The sequence below is a fragment of the Thunnus thynnus genome, chromosome 18 (genome assembly GCF_963924715.1).
Source record: "Thunnus thynnus chromosome 18, fThuThy2.1, whole genome shotgun sequence".
NCBI lineage: Eukaryota > Metazoa > Chordata > Actinopteri > Scombriformes > Scombridae > Thunnus > Thunnus thynnus.
In genome coordinates, this window is record NC_089534.1 from 676,963 (window position 1) to 692,240 (window position 15,278).

Here is a 15,278-nt window from a genome sequence, read left to right on the forward strand (position 1 = left end):
CTTGGTATAGTCCTGACTAATCACAGATTGGCAGTGGCATGAGGGTAGCCTCATCTGATTGGTTAATCCTTCAATTTTTTTTCACCAAGGGATGCCAATTTCAGTCTGGCCTCCCCACGGACATGACATTAGTCTACAGTAGAAGTGCAATATAGTGTTTCACCACACATTCACCACATAACATTTAGAGGGGCGCTGTTTCACTCATTGTAAAATACTCAATGAGAAATGGGGAAGAGATGACAACAACAGCACAGAATAACCAAAACTGTTAAACGAAGTGTTTTTATTGAAATGACAACTGCAGTCTAAAAAAGCAGGGGAAGCCTGGCTTCCTTTGGCTTCTGGGAGAAAACACCACTGATAAGAGACAGACTCTCTGGATTCCTAAGTTTGTAAGAGCGGACCCTCGGCCTGCAGAACTGACCTTTATAACCCTCCAAGTGGGGGTTCGATCAGTGATACTCAACAGGCCCAGGAAGACCTCCTTGAAACCATTTCAATATGTTGAATTACGACACGAACTAAAAGCATGAAATTACCCTAAAGGCCACTTGGACCGGAGGAAAACAACTCCCACCTTATAGATGGAAGACAGACTCTTATCAACAAAGCCATAAACTAATCCACATTCATGAGGACTTTGTGAAGCCCCCTTTGCAAATCTGAGGCAAACCTGAAATTCATGTAAATTAAATGTCTAATCATTATGCAACTTATATCATGTTATTTGTCGTGTAAATACAAGAAGAATGGTATAACTTTCATATATGTATGACTATCTCCTAAAGAGATATAAGACTTCAGGTAAGACTACAGGTAACAACACTGCCATCTATTGACAAGAGTTAAATTTCCTTATGTGAAGAGTTAATGAATGTTTAATAACCATGTATTTGTAGTGTTTAACTTGTGATCTATTAATCTCATAGACAATGATATTTTAGTAGTTAAATTAGACAAGTAGTTTGGCTCAAAGATTGAAGTTTCTAAAATAATAGGAATGTAAAGATAATATTTGAAGGATTTGAGTTTAAAGTTTTCTTTTATTGTTAAATAGTCACATTGAATGCTTTTATATTATGATGTAAGAGTTATGTCAACTTATATTTAAATATGTTTCTGAAAGTAATCTAATCACATAAGTGTTGCAGAACTTTATTTCCTTTCACTTTAGTATTAAACTTTATTTCAGTAGATGGTTTAAGATGTGTAGATAGTTTGAGAAAGTAGAACTAATGAGGGTTGTATGCTTCTGTGACATCATGAAGTGTTAATATGAAGGTTAATGTTTGTTATTAGAACAAATGAATTATCATGAATTGCGTAAACTGCTCAGCTGTTTCTTTAATGGTTTTACAAATATGATACAAGCTGACAGGACCATTATTAATCAGAAATATCATGAATGCTTGGACATTATGACAGGAATGTGTTTACAGCTTAATGTGAAATAATAGGCAAGAGTGACTTGAAGTGTGAGTTTTTGCGTGTAAAAACTCAGAATTAGATTTTCCCAAATTCCTTTGCTTCAGGAGACGCAGGCTGCAGACCACCAGCCACACCTAAAGCCCCTAGTACAAAGAAATGGAATATTCATCAAAAGTTCGGCGCGAACCCCTTTAGAACGTCCCTAAAACTCCTCCCATCTTATTCTAACTTATAAAAACAGCCTCAAATAGATTCCTCTTTGAGCTGGCCTCCAAGTACTCAAGAAAATTCTTAAGACATCTCTTTTATTTTTTTTTCAATCAAATGTATCCGAATTCAATCTTTTATCGCAACAGGTTAATTTGTTTTGTTTTATTAGTAACATTAAGTCTCGTATTTCCACGTATAGTAATTTAATATGAAGTAAACACGTACAGTATTTTATTTTCAAGTAGACGCCGCTGAAGACTTGAGCGCAGTCAGACTAAACTAAGAAGAAGAAGAAGAAGAAGAAGAAGAAGAAGAAGAAGAAGAAGAAGAAGAAGAAGAACGCTTGAAACTGAACCTGATCTCTGAGAGCAATATTGAAAGCCAGAAGTGAAGCAGGCCTAACACTCTTTCAGAGCAGCCTGAAACAGCCTGATTCTTTACCGGCATTCAATACCTCTGCATCCACTGAGATGCGCCACAGCCCACAGCTGATCCGGGCTCTTCCACTGCAACACCGCTGGTGATGCTGCACCAACAACGCTGGACCTGCCAAGATGACGCCTCTACCACGACGACACACCTCAACAGTAAGGCATAACATGGCTTTGTGATCAAGGGTTGATGTCGAATAACGTTAAAATGAAAGAATTTATTTAGAGAAGTTGAAATAGCTTTCCCCTCAGCATTCCCCGGTACAACACGTTAAGCCTCGAGTCACGCACTTCGAGCCACTCTTGCTGAATAATTTTCTTTATTAATTTTTATCATTCTTAGGCTTATTTATTTATTTATTTATTTTACTTTCTTTTTATTTATACTGTTCTGTATATTATCTGTATATGTTATATTATCTATGCTTTATCATGTATCCTTAAGACGTTTAGCTATTAATAAATGTCTTCATTTATCCTAAAAGTGTTTGGTTGTTTCTTTGAGCTGCAGTAAACAGAGGTCACTGTTTGGGACAAGAACTTATGACTGTAAGACTGATTCACTGATTAAACTGAACAAGGGTTAGTGCTTCCTCCTGGCACTAATAAATCCTAACCAAAAAGGAGGTGGTGCCCTAATGGTAAAGGTAATTCATTAATAAAGTATTAATGCTCCTACAACACCATGACAACATGAAAGTTTAACAAAAGAATAACTTTATGTCGACTTACTAGCTCTTTCCAGAGGTTTCACTCACATTACATGACCTTCAAACTATTACATCCATGATCAAGAATGAACTTTTATGCTGAACATAAAAGTTCATTCTTGATCATGGATCTTGAGCATAAAAGTTCTTTACCTGAGAGTGTCCACCTATCTGTCCATACCTGAGAGTGTCCAGTCTCCAGTGTGGATCCTTCAGTCCAGCAGACAGAAGTTTTTCTCCTGACTTTCCTGGATGATTGTAGCTCACGTCAAGCTCTCTCAGATGGGAGGGGTTGGAGTTCAGAGCTGAGGCCAGAGAAGCACAGCCTTCCTCTGTGACCAGACATCCTGACAGACTTGAAATATAAAAAGATTGATAACACAATGTTTTTTAATCATAAGTACCAGAGTCCTACAAATCTTGTGCAGAATAATTGACATTGATCTGAATATAAAGCAGCATGCAAATAATCAACTGTTAAAATCTCTCTCAGAGTCAGCTTTATTCTCATTGTTCAAGATAACAAAATTATAGATGCTGTATCCTGACCTGAGAGTTTCCAGTGTACAGTGTGGACTCTCCAGTCCAGCAGACAACAGCTTGACTCCTGAATTTTGAAAGTTGTTGTTACTCAATTCCAGCTCTCTCAGACTAGAGGTCTGGGAGCTGAGAACTGAGGACAGAGCTGCACAGCTTCTCTCAGTGAGGTTACAGCCACTCAGCCTGAAGAAGAATTAGTGATTAACATAATAAAGAAATGTTATTTCCCTTCCATAAAATATTAAAGGTTTGTTGATATTTTTGGCTGGACCTGCCATGGACCAACCCTGTAACCCGGAATGTCCATCACTGACTCACTGACTGAGTGATGAAGTAGCAGTCACATGTCACTCTCAGCGCAGCCCCAAAATAAGTTTTAAAAACACACATTTACCAAGCACCTCACATGGAGGCTCTGACACCGACAGGAGCACAAACCCGTGGATACAAACAAATGCAGTAGATCCATTTTACCAGCCTGCACTGCAGCTAGCAGCTAATTAGCATGCCTAGCATTGTTAGCATAGCTCTGTCGTGCTGTGTGTGTAGCCTATAGACTGTATAAAAATAAGTTGTTGCAGTGGTGTTTATAGTTTGACAGCACTGTGCTGGGTAGGTGACGGGTGTGTTTACAGTGTTTTTGTGCTCTGAAAGATGTCACAGCTTAGCATGCTAATCCTACATTAACATATGAATAAGACCATATGTTTACAGACATCCGAAGATTGAAACAGATGAAAGAGAAAATAAAAATAATTAGAATAGTTACAATTGATGTTAAAATAAGTTATTTTTCAAATGAAACATCCCAAGATATGAGTGGAAAGTATTGTTCTCACAACTGCATTTATACCTTTTTTTTTACTCAAATGTAGCTTAACCATGTCATGTGATATGCTACTTCAGTACACTTTAACAACAAATATTACTGGGACCACCACAGAAAATTGCAGATGGACATTTAATATCCAGGAATTCACATTATACACACTACCACTGACTATGCCTGTAAAAAAAATTGGCCACAGTTTCACACATTGACCATACACAGTCCATCCATATAGTAGAACTAGTCTTGTTTATAATCAAATAGTGTATAAGTACTTTTCTAGTCATCCATCCACTTACAGAGCTTTATTTTAAGCTTTGACCACTGGTAGCAGCCTCAGAAGAGCCTCCTCTGAAGCAGAGTATTTCTTCAGGTCAAAAACATCCAGATCTTTATCTGATGACAGTAAGATGAAGACTAGAGCTGACCACTGAGCAGGAGACAGTTTATCTGTGGAGAGACTTCCTGATCTCAGGTACTGTTGGATCTCCTCAATGAGAGAATGATCATTCAGCTCATTCAGACAGTGGAACAGATTGATGCCTCTCTCTAAAGACAGATTTTCATTGATCTTCTTCTTGATGTACTCGACTGTTTCCTGATTGGTCTGTGAGCTACTTTCTGTCTGTGTCAGCAGACCTCGTAGGAGAGTCTGATTGGTCTGCAGTGAAAGACCCAGGAGGAAGCGGAGGAACAAGTCCAAGTGTCCGTTTGGACTCTGTAAGGCCTCGTCCACAGCGTTCTGGTAGAGATGTGTTAGTTTAGGTTTGTTTTTAAAGACTTTAGAAAACTGGGATGTTGTTTGTTCTTCTGCCAGCAGATTGACTCGAGAGTTGATGAATGTCAGATGGACATGAAGAGCAGCCAGAAACTCCTGAACGCTCAGATGGATGAAGCAGAACACCTTGTCCTGGTACAGCCCTCTCTCCTCTTTAAAGATCTGTGTGAACACTCCTGAGTAGACTGAGGCTGCTCTGATATCGATGCCACACTGTTTCAGGTCTGATTCATAGAAGATCAGGTTGCCTTTCTGCAGCTGCTCAAAAGCCAGTTTTCCCAGAGACTCAATCATCTTCCTGCTCTTTTTATTCCAGTGTGGATCTGTCTCAGCTCCTCCATCATACTTGACGTTTTCAGTTTCAACTGAACCACCAAGAAGTGGATGTACATCTCAGTCAGGGTCTTGGGCAGCTCTCCTCCCTCTCTGATTTTCAACACTTCCATCAGAACTGTAGCAGTGATCCAGCAGAAGACTGGGATGTGGCACATGATGTGGAGGCTTCGTGATGTCTTGATGTGGGAGATGATTGTGCTGGCCTGCTTATTATGTCTGAATCTCTTCCTGAAGTACTCCTCCTTCTGTGGGTCACTGAACCCTCTGACCTCTGTCACCATGCCGACACACTCAGGAGGGATCTGATTGGCTGCTGCAGGTCGTGTGGTTATCCAGAGGCGAGCAGAGGGAAGCAGTTTCCCCCTGATGAGGTTTGTCAGCAGCACATCCACTGAGGTGGACTCTGTAACATCAGTCAGGATCTCATTGTTGTGGAAGTCCAGAGGAAGTCGACACTCATCCAGACCATCAAAGATGAACACAACCTGGAACTCTTCAAACCTGCAGATTCCTGCTTCTTTGGTTTCAGTAAAGAAGTGATGAACAAGTTCCACCAAGCTGTACTTTTTCTCTTTCAGCACATTCAGCTCTCTGAAAGTGAATGGAAATGTGAAGTGTATGTCCTGGTTGGCTTTGTCTTCAGCCCAGTCCAGAGTGAACTTCTGTGTTAAGACTGTTTTCCCAATGCCAGCCACTCCCTTTGTCATCACTGTTCTGATTGGTTCATCTCTTCCAGGTGAGGCTTTAAAGATGTCTTCTTGTCTGATTGTTGTTTCCGGTCTGTCTGGTTTCCTGGATGCTGTTTCAATCTGTCTGACCTCATGTTCATCATTGACCTCTGCAGTCCCTCCCTCTGTGATGTAGAGCTCTGTGTAGATCTGATTCAGAAGGGTTGGGTTTCCTGCTTTAGCAATCCCCTCAAACACACACTGGAACTTCTTCTTCAGGTTAGACTTGAGTTTATATTGACACTCTGCAGCACGAGTTCCTGAATGAACAAACAAATGAAATCAATCAGATGATTCTACAGTAAATTGGTAGAATGTAAACATTAAACTGCAGATGTTTATATTTTCCTCCTCTATGAAATCTATTCAGCTCATCAGTTGAGGACAAACAGTTTCTGACTGTTTTCAGCTCAGAAGAATTCATAGATCTGATGAAGATGTGTGCATCATATTAACAGCAGAGATTGAAATATAAAGCTCTCCCATGTTGCCTCCATTTCCTCTCCATCATGTTAAAGCTGTTAAAATCCTCTTACTGCTCTGCAGACGGTCAGCCAGCTCCTCCTGCTTCATTCTCCTCAGGAAGTGCAGTGTGATCTTCAGAAATGCCTCTCTGCTGCTCCTCCTCTGCTCTTCATCCTCACCATCCAACACCTCCTCATCCTCACTCTGACTCACTAAGCATTCTGGGTAATCTGGACTCAAAACCTTCTGGATCTTCTTCAGCTCGTTCTTCACAAAACTGATGATGTTCTCCTCCAGCAGCTGGAACAGAATAAAATGTAAATTTAACTGGTAGAAGTCGACATCAGATCATCTGTGACAGACTGAAAACCTGCTGGTCTACAGAGTGCAGCATGGAGACTGTTAGGACCAGAATGGTAGTTTAGTATTTAGTCTATGGGTGTTGTAGTTAGCAGTAGGAGCTGTGTTTTACATTTACACACCATAAATATGGAGTCCAGGTGTGTTTGATGCTGCTGGACAGACTGACCACTGAGAACCTCTGAGCTCTGCTGATGAACTCTGTGAAGAAAAGATGAAGTCTTTGAATAAATAATGACATCAGTGTTAAAGGTGTTGTGTTCTATCACAGTGGATCCACATAAAACACTCAGCTGTTCTGTCTTACCTCTGATCATTTGTGTGTGTAAAGACTTTGTACCTCTGTTTTAAAAAATGTTATACAGATAAAGTTTGTGGTTTTTGAAAAGTGTATGTAGGAGGAGTGTGTGTGTCTGTATTTATATTTATGAGGACATTGTGTGTAAAAACAGTATTAGTCACTAAGGTCAAGAATAAATCTCCACAATTAATCAAACTTATTAGGAGAGTTGGATAATAACAGAAAACATTTTACAGTCTGACCTCTGATCAGCAGACTGATGTTCATGTCTGAAGTAAACAGGTCGATCCACAGACCGGTCGCTCTTCATGGACACACAGCTGGGTTCAGGGTAACTTTGTCTTTTCTGATGGATCCTGATGGAAACAAAACACTGATAAATGCACATGTTCAATCAAAAGAATGTGTTATTTTCAACACGTTAATAACAAAGACTTCATACTTCTTCTGTGGTAAATATTCTAAATGCAACGTCTGTAGGAGCTGCAGTTGATAAAATAAAATGTCTTGTTCAAAACTAGCCGATACTAAAAAGAAAAAAAGATGTTGACAGTGAGAAACATGCATTTAAGGATGACTGGACTGAAAAACACAAGTTCATTTTGCCTGAGGGAAATATGAGACCATTGTACTTGAATTGCAATCAAACAGTGACCATAATGAAGAGTGGGAATGCAAAATGCCACCATGACACCAAACATGCCTGTTTTGAACATATCTATCACAAAAATTAAGAAAGAATATGTGTATATGTATATATATATATATACTAACCGGCTACTTCATTAGGAACACCTGTGCAATCTGATGTAATCCAATACAACAGCTCTGCCATAAATTTTACTTTATGTTTATTATTGAGGTTGTAGTGGGTGTTGATGTACTGGAGTGCATTACATTGAATGATTTTCCTAATATTTTGTCTACTTCATTAACATACATGAGGGGGAAAAATATTAGGAACACTTTTCAATAAAATGCTCTCCAGTGCACCATCAACCATCTATCTATCTATCTATCTATCTATAAATATATATATATATGTGTATGTGTGTGTGTGTGTGTGTGTGTGTGTGTGTGTGTGTGTGTGTGTGTGTGTGTGTATTCTTTGTGTTTTCCAGTACAATCATCTGATATCATGTGACTGAAGTCTTGTACTTTATTCACATGATGACACCTGAGCAGCTATTTGTTACTGATGAAGGCCATGGGATACAATAGAAAGCTCTGGGATTAACTAAATGGGTGGTCCTTGTGTTAAGAATATTTACCACAGATATACTGTATGTCACCACGGTCAAGAATTAATCTCTACATCAATGATATGTCTTCTTAGGAGAGCTGGATAATAACAGAAAACATTTTACAGTCTGACCTCTGATCAGCAGACTGAAGTTCATGTCTGAAGTCAACAGGTTGATCCATGGACCAGTCACTCTTCATGGACACACAGCTGGGTTCGGGAGAATCTGGTCTCTGCTGATGGATCCTGATGGAAACACAACACTGATGAAATCAAATGTTCAGTAAAAATAATCCAGGACAAATACTGCTGAAAAATATGCAGAATGTTAAAGCTATAATATGTATAATATGTAACTATTCTGCATTAAAATGTCTAAAAAGAACTAGACCTACATTATATATGTTGTTGAGTTGTGTACTTACATTATCCCAAATGTTTACAACAATTTTCAAACCCAGAGAAATCAGATTAACAGACACAAACATTTTACAGTCTGACCTCTGATCAGCAGACTGATGTCCATGTCTGAAGTTAATAGGTTGATCCACAGACTGGTTGCTCTTCATGGACACACAGCTGGGTTCAGGGTAACTTTGTCTTTTCTGATGGATCCTGATGGAAACAAAACACTGATAAATGCACATGTTCAATATAATTCTTCTCAGACAAAGAATGTGTTATTGTCAACATGTTAATAACAAAGACATCATACTTCTTCTGTGGTAAATATTCTAAATGCAACATCTGTAGGAGCTGCAGTTGATAAAATAAAATGTCTTGTTCAAAACTAGCCGATACTAAAAAGAAAAAAAGATGTTGACAGTGAAAAACATGCATTTAAGGATGACTGGACTGAAAAACACAAGTTCATTTTGCCTGAGGGAAATATGAGACCATTGTGCTTGAATTGTAATCAAACAGTGGCCATAATGAAGAGTGGGAATGCAAAATGCCACCATGACACCAAACATGCCTGTTTTGAACATATATATATATGTAGGAGTCATGAATGGATTAATTTCAAGTTTGAATGAATAGCAAAGTAGTAATTTTTTGTTTTATATTTTGGGTTATTTTGGTTTGTTTATTATTGCACGATCACGGTGATTGATAATCAGGTCACATGGATATGGGCGGTGGTATCCTATAGTTAATATAAGCACCTGTTCACCTGCATGCCAGCTGGTAAGAAAGACAGAGGGTGAGTGGGTCGTCGTATTTTTTGTTGACCGCTGTTTTACACCTGATCGCTGTGATTATTTTGAGTATATTTTGTGCACGTTATAATAAGTTGATCCTTTTCATTAAAAAAAGTTATTAATCTTATTTTTTGATCTCAGTGAATCTTTTTGGTAGCGTGTCAGACAAACGGCAAACAAGGCCCAACCTCAGCCTCTCAGTGACTTTTACATTGTTGCCAGTAGTTGCTACAATATATATATATATATATATATATATGTGTATATATATATATATATATATATATATATATATATATATATATATATATATATATATATATCTCAGTGGTGGCTGAGGACAGGAGGAAAACCAACCTGATGAAATCAGAGAGGTGGGGGGCAATTTTATATGCCAATGAAACAATTTGCTTTCAAAAACAAAAACCCCTGAGTGGTGTAAAAGCTGCTTCTTTAAAGACATTTAGCATATACATATTGTTTCTAAGGAAAGAAGAGCTCATTTTAGCCGTGCAGTGGTTCTGAATGTGTCATTTTACCAACAAAGTGAAATTCAAATTTATAGTATTGTTCTATTGTGACAACAGATTTATGTTCTCATCAAAAACAGACAACATATCACATGATTTACACGTGTTTCCTGTGTATTTTCTTAGTATACAGAAATATATAAATATACTTCAAAAATGAAGTACATCTCCCTCTATGGACCAGCCTCCACTGATATGTATGTTATATTATATCTTCTGTTGTTTGTCCATGATGTCCAGTCAGTTAGCCATCACCAGTTGTCAATGTTGATGTGGAAGTCCTACAGGATCTCTGAGGCCATTGTGAGATCCTGTAGGACATGTCATGACATGACATGATATGTCTTCTTAGGAGAGATGGAGAGTAACAGACACAAATATTTCTTATCTCTGATCAGCAGATTTATGTCCATCGTTGAACTCAGTAGGTTCAAACATCGACTTGAGCTTATTGACAGACGCCTGACTGAATACAGCAGAGTCTGGTCTGTGCTGCTGCTCTGGGCTTCAACACAACACACACAGAGCTTTGAGTGTGAATAATGATGGTGCAGTGATGTGAGTGGAGAACAGTGATGGACAGTTAGAGATCCTCATCTCACCTCTGAGCTTTGGTCTGGCTGTCATGTTCCCCACACAGAGAGCTTTTAGAGGGAGGGACTCCCTCCTCTCTGTCCTCACACTGATCCATAGCAGAGAAACACCTTCACACAAACACAACAACAAGCTCATTCATTACAACAAGCTGCACATCACAGAGCCACACTGCTGTCTATCACACTGTCATTCTTTATTCTACCACCAGATGGAGCCAAAGTCAGTAATTACTTTAAGATTTCCACTGTGGATACATGTTGAAGAAACTGCATTAACTATATTCCTTTTTATACAGTTGTATTTTTGTCCACTAGAGACTCATATGCAGCAAGTTATAGTTCACTTCTGTTTAAAAACTGATGACATGATATATTTTTATTCAGCTGTGTGGCAGAAAGAAGAAAATACTCGCCAGGTGAACTCAGATCCACATCTGGTCACAGAGTCGTTCTACCTTCACCTGTAGAGGAAACACAGAGAGAAGCTGCAGCTGATTCTCCTTCATCAGTCCTTCATCATCAATCTGAGGACGCTGTCACTCTCTCATAACTTCACAGTCAAAGTCCAAAACCATAAAGATGATATTAAACCAGTGAACCTTGCAGCAGAGTTCAGCTCCAAACACACAGGAGGAACCTGCCAAGACTCTCTGTGAGGACATTAAACAATCTCACAGTGCCGCAGTATTCTGATTTACCTGGAAACTGATGTTCATCTGTCCACAAACTAATGTCATTGTTGTCTGTCTGATGTGGACAAAAAGGAGCAAAACATGTGGAATATTTAAACAACTGAAAGCTTTAACCCTTCCTTTACCAAAATACATTATCTCCACTTTGTCATGAAACTGCTGCCCAGCAATACTGTTGCTGATGTATTTGCAGCAGATTTTACTGTTTTATGATCAATTAATTAACTGACTTCAAAGCATTTATTTAAACAACATGATTTACTTTTAATGATATTTTGAAAGGTAAATATTCATTAAGATAACATGTAAAAATCAGTATCATTGTACATTAACCCTTTAACACCCAGTGTCAGTTGTGTTCTGTACTTTATATTTGGGGAAAGTTTTCTGTTTGAGAATTACTGTAATGACCAAACACATGAATCTGATCTATTGATGCACATATTACATGTTAATATTCATTAATATTTTCATTAAACTAGAAGTCTGAGCTGGATATTATTCTTCTCCATATTCTTATGTAAAATAGGTAGACAACATAATCTATTTAATTAAGAATAATTAACAGACCACCAGCCACAAATTTATAATCCTACATTTTTTTAAATGAAAAATGAAAAATATGTTATTAGATATAATCCTAACATTTATTAAATAAACAAAACATTTATTTTGAAACAGTCACAAGAACATAATGATTTGCCTCCCAATGTAATAAAATCCTCAAAATTGTTATAATGTTCAAATTTTCTCCATATTTGTGCTTCGTTATATCCTGAACCACAAAATACAATTTAAAGATTTTAATATGTTAGTTAGTGACAAGAGCTAATAATGGCCTGTGTTTTAAATCTTTACATTTATCTTTAAATATTTTAAATTATGATAAAAGTTGAACAGAGAAATCCAAAGATAGTTCACATGTTCTGTTAGTTTGGGGCCCTGATGGCTGACGGGCCCTAAACAGCCTCTAAGTTCTTCCAGTCTGGGCTGGATCTACATCTAGAAAGGATTCTGCAGCCTTTAGGACAGTTGAGACATGAACTGTTTAAAATGAGCTTCAGTTAAACAGAGTCAGTCTCAGTGTTGTAAGATGACTGTTTGAACATTTGGAGGATTAACAGTTAAAAATGAACCTCAGTCAAGTTGATCAAAGCTGTCCGACCAGTTCTGACACTTCCTGCATTTTTCACTGATGATGGAGATTAAAATACAACTGCAGTTGATTTTACCTGCTAATCACTAACAGTGATACATATAAATTATTCTAGAATTGGTGTGCTTTAACTTACATAGAAAAATTAAGAATATTTATACCTGCAAATCAAATATGTATTATTGAAACAGTCAGTCAGCATGAAGGAACATTTCAGCTGTAGTCAAACAGTGATACAAAACAATGTGATCAAAGTGATGGTGTTGATCAGACATTTACAGATTTCTCTGGTAGGATTCTCACCTGCTGAACTCACTTCAGGTCAACTTACAGACACTTTCCACCTTCATGTGTCGAGGAAACATCAGGAGAGAAGAAGCTGCTCGTTCTGCCTCATCAGTCCTGGTGTCTGTGTGCATTTGATCTGAAGACGCTGTTACTTCCTCATAACTTCAAAGTCCAAGTCTAAAAAACATCAGAGTGATGTGGAAACCAGTCTAACCAGTCAGTGTCAGAGAAACCAAACATCAGTTGATGTAGTTCTACTATCTGTCCAGTAGATGGAGCCGACTGACCATCTAATAATCTAACGAGCCTTCACTCTGTTCCTCAGTCCTGGTTCCAGACCAAGAGGGACCGGCCTTTTTCTGTAAAGAGTCCTCACTACAAATATTGCTACAACCGTCCCTGTACACTGGGACAGTTGTAACAGTGGAGTGACTGTATTTAAATCAATTTCACAACCTGTATATATTTCATAAAGCCACGTAAAAACATTGTTTCAGTAGTTTACACATTGCAGTTTATAATATAGCAAATGGACTGTTCCAATGGTTTTTGATTTATTGGGAAAATCTCAAAAAGTGTTACAACTGTCCCTGATCTCCCCTACATTTAAACTCTTCAATAATCTGCAGAAGAATCAAAGCTTGAAAATAAAAGTGGAAATCAGGAATCACTTTGTTCACTTCAAAGATTGATGATCACTGAATGTTGTTTGTCACTGTTTTTTCCTGAGCTAAGTGAAAGCATCACCGTTCAAATGTCCCGACGTCCAGCTGATTCTGTCTTCACTTCAAACTGTCACCTTCAGTTTAGAGCTGCAATCATTAATCAATTAGTCCATCGACACAAAATTAACTTTATGTCATTTTTAAAGCAACAATCTGCTGGTTTCAGCTTCTCACGTGATGATTTACTGCTTTTCTTCATCATACATGACAGTAATCTGAACATTTTGGGGTTTTGGACATTTTCACTATTTTCTGACATTTTGAAAAGAGAATTATTGATCTATTAATTGATAAAATGATGCTTATTTGCAGCTCTGGTTCAGTTCAGAACAGAACAAAACTAAGCTCAGCTGACTTATTTATCACATCATGATGTTTCTGAGAGTTTCTGCTGAGGAAGACGTTAAAAGTGACCTTGACCTTTAACGAGGAAACGAACACAGATCAATATCTGCTGATTCAGTCAGTGATGATGACGATGATTCACTGTCAGTTCACTTTAAAGAGTCACTGATGAAGATTTGTTCGTACATGTGCAGATTTCAGTCAAATGAACGGTCGTCATTAGTATTAATACACATATAATCACCTGAGACATGATCATTAACAGCAGCTCCGCCCACCTCATTAGCATATTGAGATAAACGATCAGATGTTCGTCCAGATGACGTTCAGATCACATGACTGAAAGAACATGTTGTAGACACACACACACTCATTAATCCAGGTGAGGTGGATCATGACTTCAGGTGTTTCACCTCCTGATGTTTACAGAGGAAACTGACTGAAATCAAGAGTTTTATTTCTGTCACACTTTTACTGTTCTGCACTGATCTGTAGACACTTTTCAGATTCACACTTTAGATTTGATTCAGATTTTTATTTGTTTACACAAATGCAAAAGATACAAAGTGATAAAGACAGAAACAAGAGCATAATGTGATGAAGAGGAGAAACCATCATCGGGGCTGAAACAGGGTCTCTGAGGCAGACGTTACTCCGTTAGAAAAGGAGAAAGAACATTCAAAGGATGAAAGAGAGAAAACTAAAGATAAGATTGTGCACAGTAGCAGACATCTACATATACAAGAACACAAAGTCATTAAAGTTAAAATGATGAGATTATAATTACTAGAGGGCAGTTATAAAGGATAATATGAGATAATATGGAGAAACAAACCTTTTACAGATAAAATATGAGACGGCAGAGCGTCTACAGGACTGAACCTCTGTCAATGAAACCAAACTGTAGCTGACAGACAGCAGGTCTGAGTTTACACTTATTTAGACTGAATAATTGTGCAATTGATGATTGTAGGAACACAGTTGATGATAATATGGAGGAAGAGTCCTGAAACTCTTCATATCAAATCTCATGTAAGAACATTTTCTTCTCCTCAACCTCTCTGACGTTTTTCTCTGTGAGGTTTGTTCCAACAAACTCTGTTAAACTCTTTGTGAATCTCTGGTTTCATGAACGTCACCTGTTCATGAGCAGCTGAACCTTCCTGAGATTTCATCCTAAATGTCCGTATAAGACGACCTGTTCTGCTCCGTTTCATTCACAGAAATGTTCCCAAAGAGTGAAAAGAAGAATCAGAAAGCAGCAGACATGTTTATCAGTGTCAGTAGTTCTATTAGAGGAACTGAAACCATTAGAAAACATGAATCCATCAGAGCAGCTGCACTGTGACACAAATAAAGAGGAAACACTTTGACATGAAGTT

The 15,278-nt window shown here is 38.0% G+C and overlaps 3 protein-coding genes and 1 long non-coding RNA gene across 7 annotated transcripts in view; 1 reads left to right on the forward strand and 3 right to left on the reverse strand.

Annotated features, from left to right (window-relative positions):
* Positions 1-3,629, reverse strand: part of LOC137169848 (neoverrucotoxin subunit beta-like) — an 8,220-nt gene extending 4,591 nt beyond the window's left edge. The window contains exons 1-3 of the mRNA XM_067573252.1: positions 3,598-3,629; positions 3,332-3,505; positions 2,964-3,137 (exon numbers count right to left, since the gene is read on the reverse strand). Of these exons, the coding sequence (XP_067429353.1) occupies positions 2,964-3,137; positions 3,332-3,505; positions 3,598-3,629 (380 nt within the window). The remainder of the gene's footprint in view (positions 1-2,963; positions 3,138-3,331; positions 3,506-3,597) is intronic.
* Positions 1-15,278, reverse strand: part of LOC137169470 (uncharacterized) — a 125,914-nt gene that overhangs the window by 47,991 nt on the left and 62,645 nt on the right. For all 4 annotated transcript variants that reach the window (XM_067572686.1, XM_067572685.1, XM_067572684.1 and 1 more), the window contains exons 8-11: positions 10,697-10,798; positions 8,864-8,977; positions 8,495-8,608; positions 7,362-7,475 (exon numbers count right to left, since the gene is read on the reverse strand). In XM_067572686.1, the coding sequence (XP_067428787.1) occupies positions 7,362-7,475; positions 8,495-8,608; positions 8,864-8,977; positions 10,697-10,798 (444 nt within the window). The remainder of the gene's footprint in view (positions 1-7,361; positions 7,476-8,494; positions 8,609-8,863; positions 8,978-10,696; positions 10,799-15,278) is intronic.
* The window catches only part of LOC137169482 (uncharacterized), a 118,493-nt gene that overhangs the window by 36,879 nt on the left and 66,336 nt on the right, over positions 1-15,278 (forward strand). The gene's annotated exons all lie outside the window — the stretch shown is intronic.
* Positions 4,462-5,346, reverse strand: LOC137169849 (protein NLRC3-like). The gene has a single exon (XM_067573253.1). It carries the CDS (start codon positions 5,221-5,223, stop codon positions 4,462-4,464), a length of 762 nt encoding a protein of 253 aa, XP_067429354.1. The 5' UTR covers positions 5,224-5,346.

What these genes read in the sequence shown, in the direction of transcription:
- LOC137169849 (XM_067573253.1), bottom strand. Translation starts at nt 5,223, where the DNA reads ATGATTGAGTCTCTGGGAAAACTGGCTTTTGAGCAGCTGCAGAAAGGC.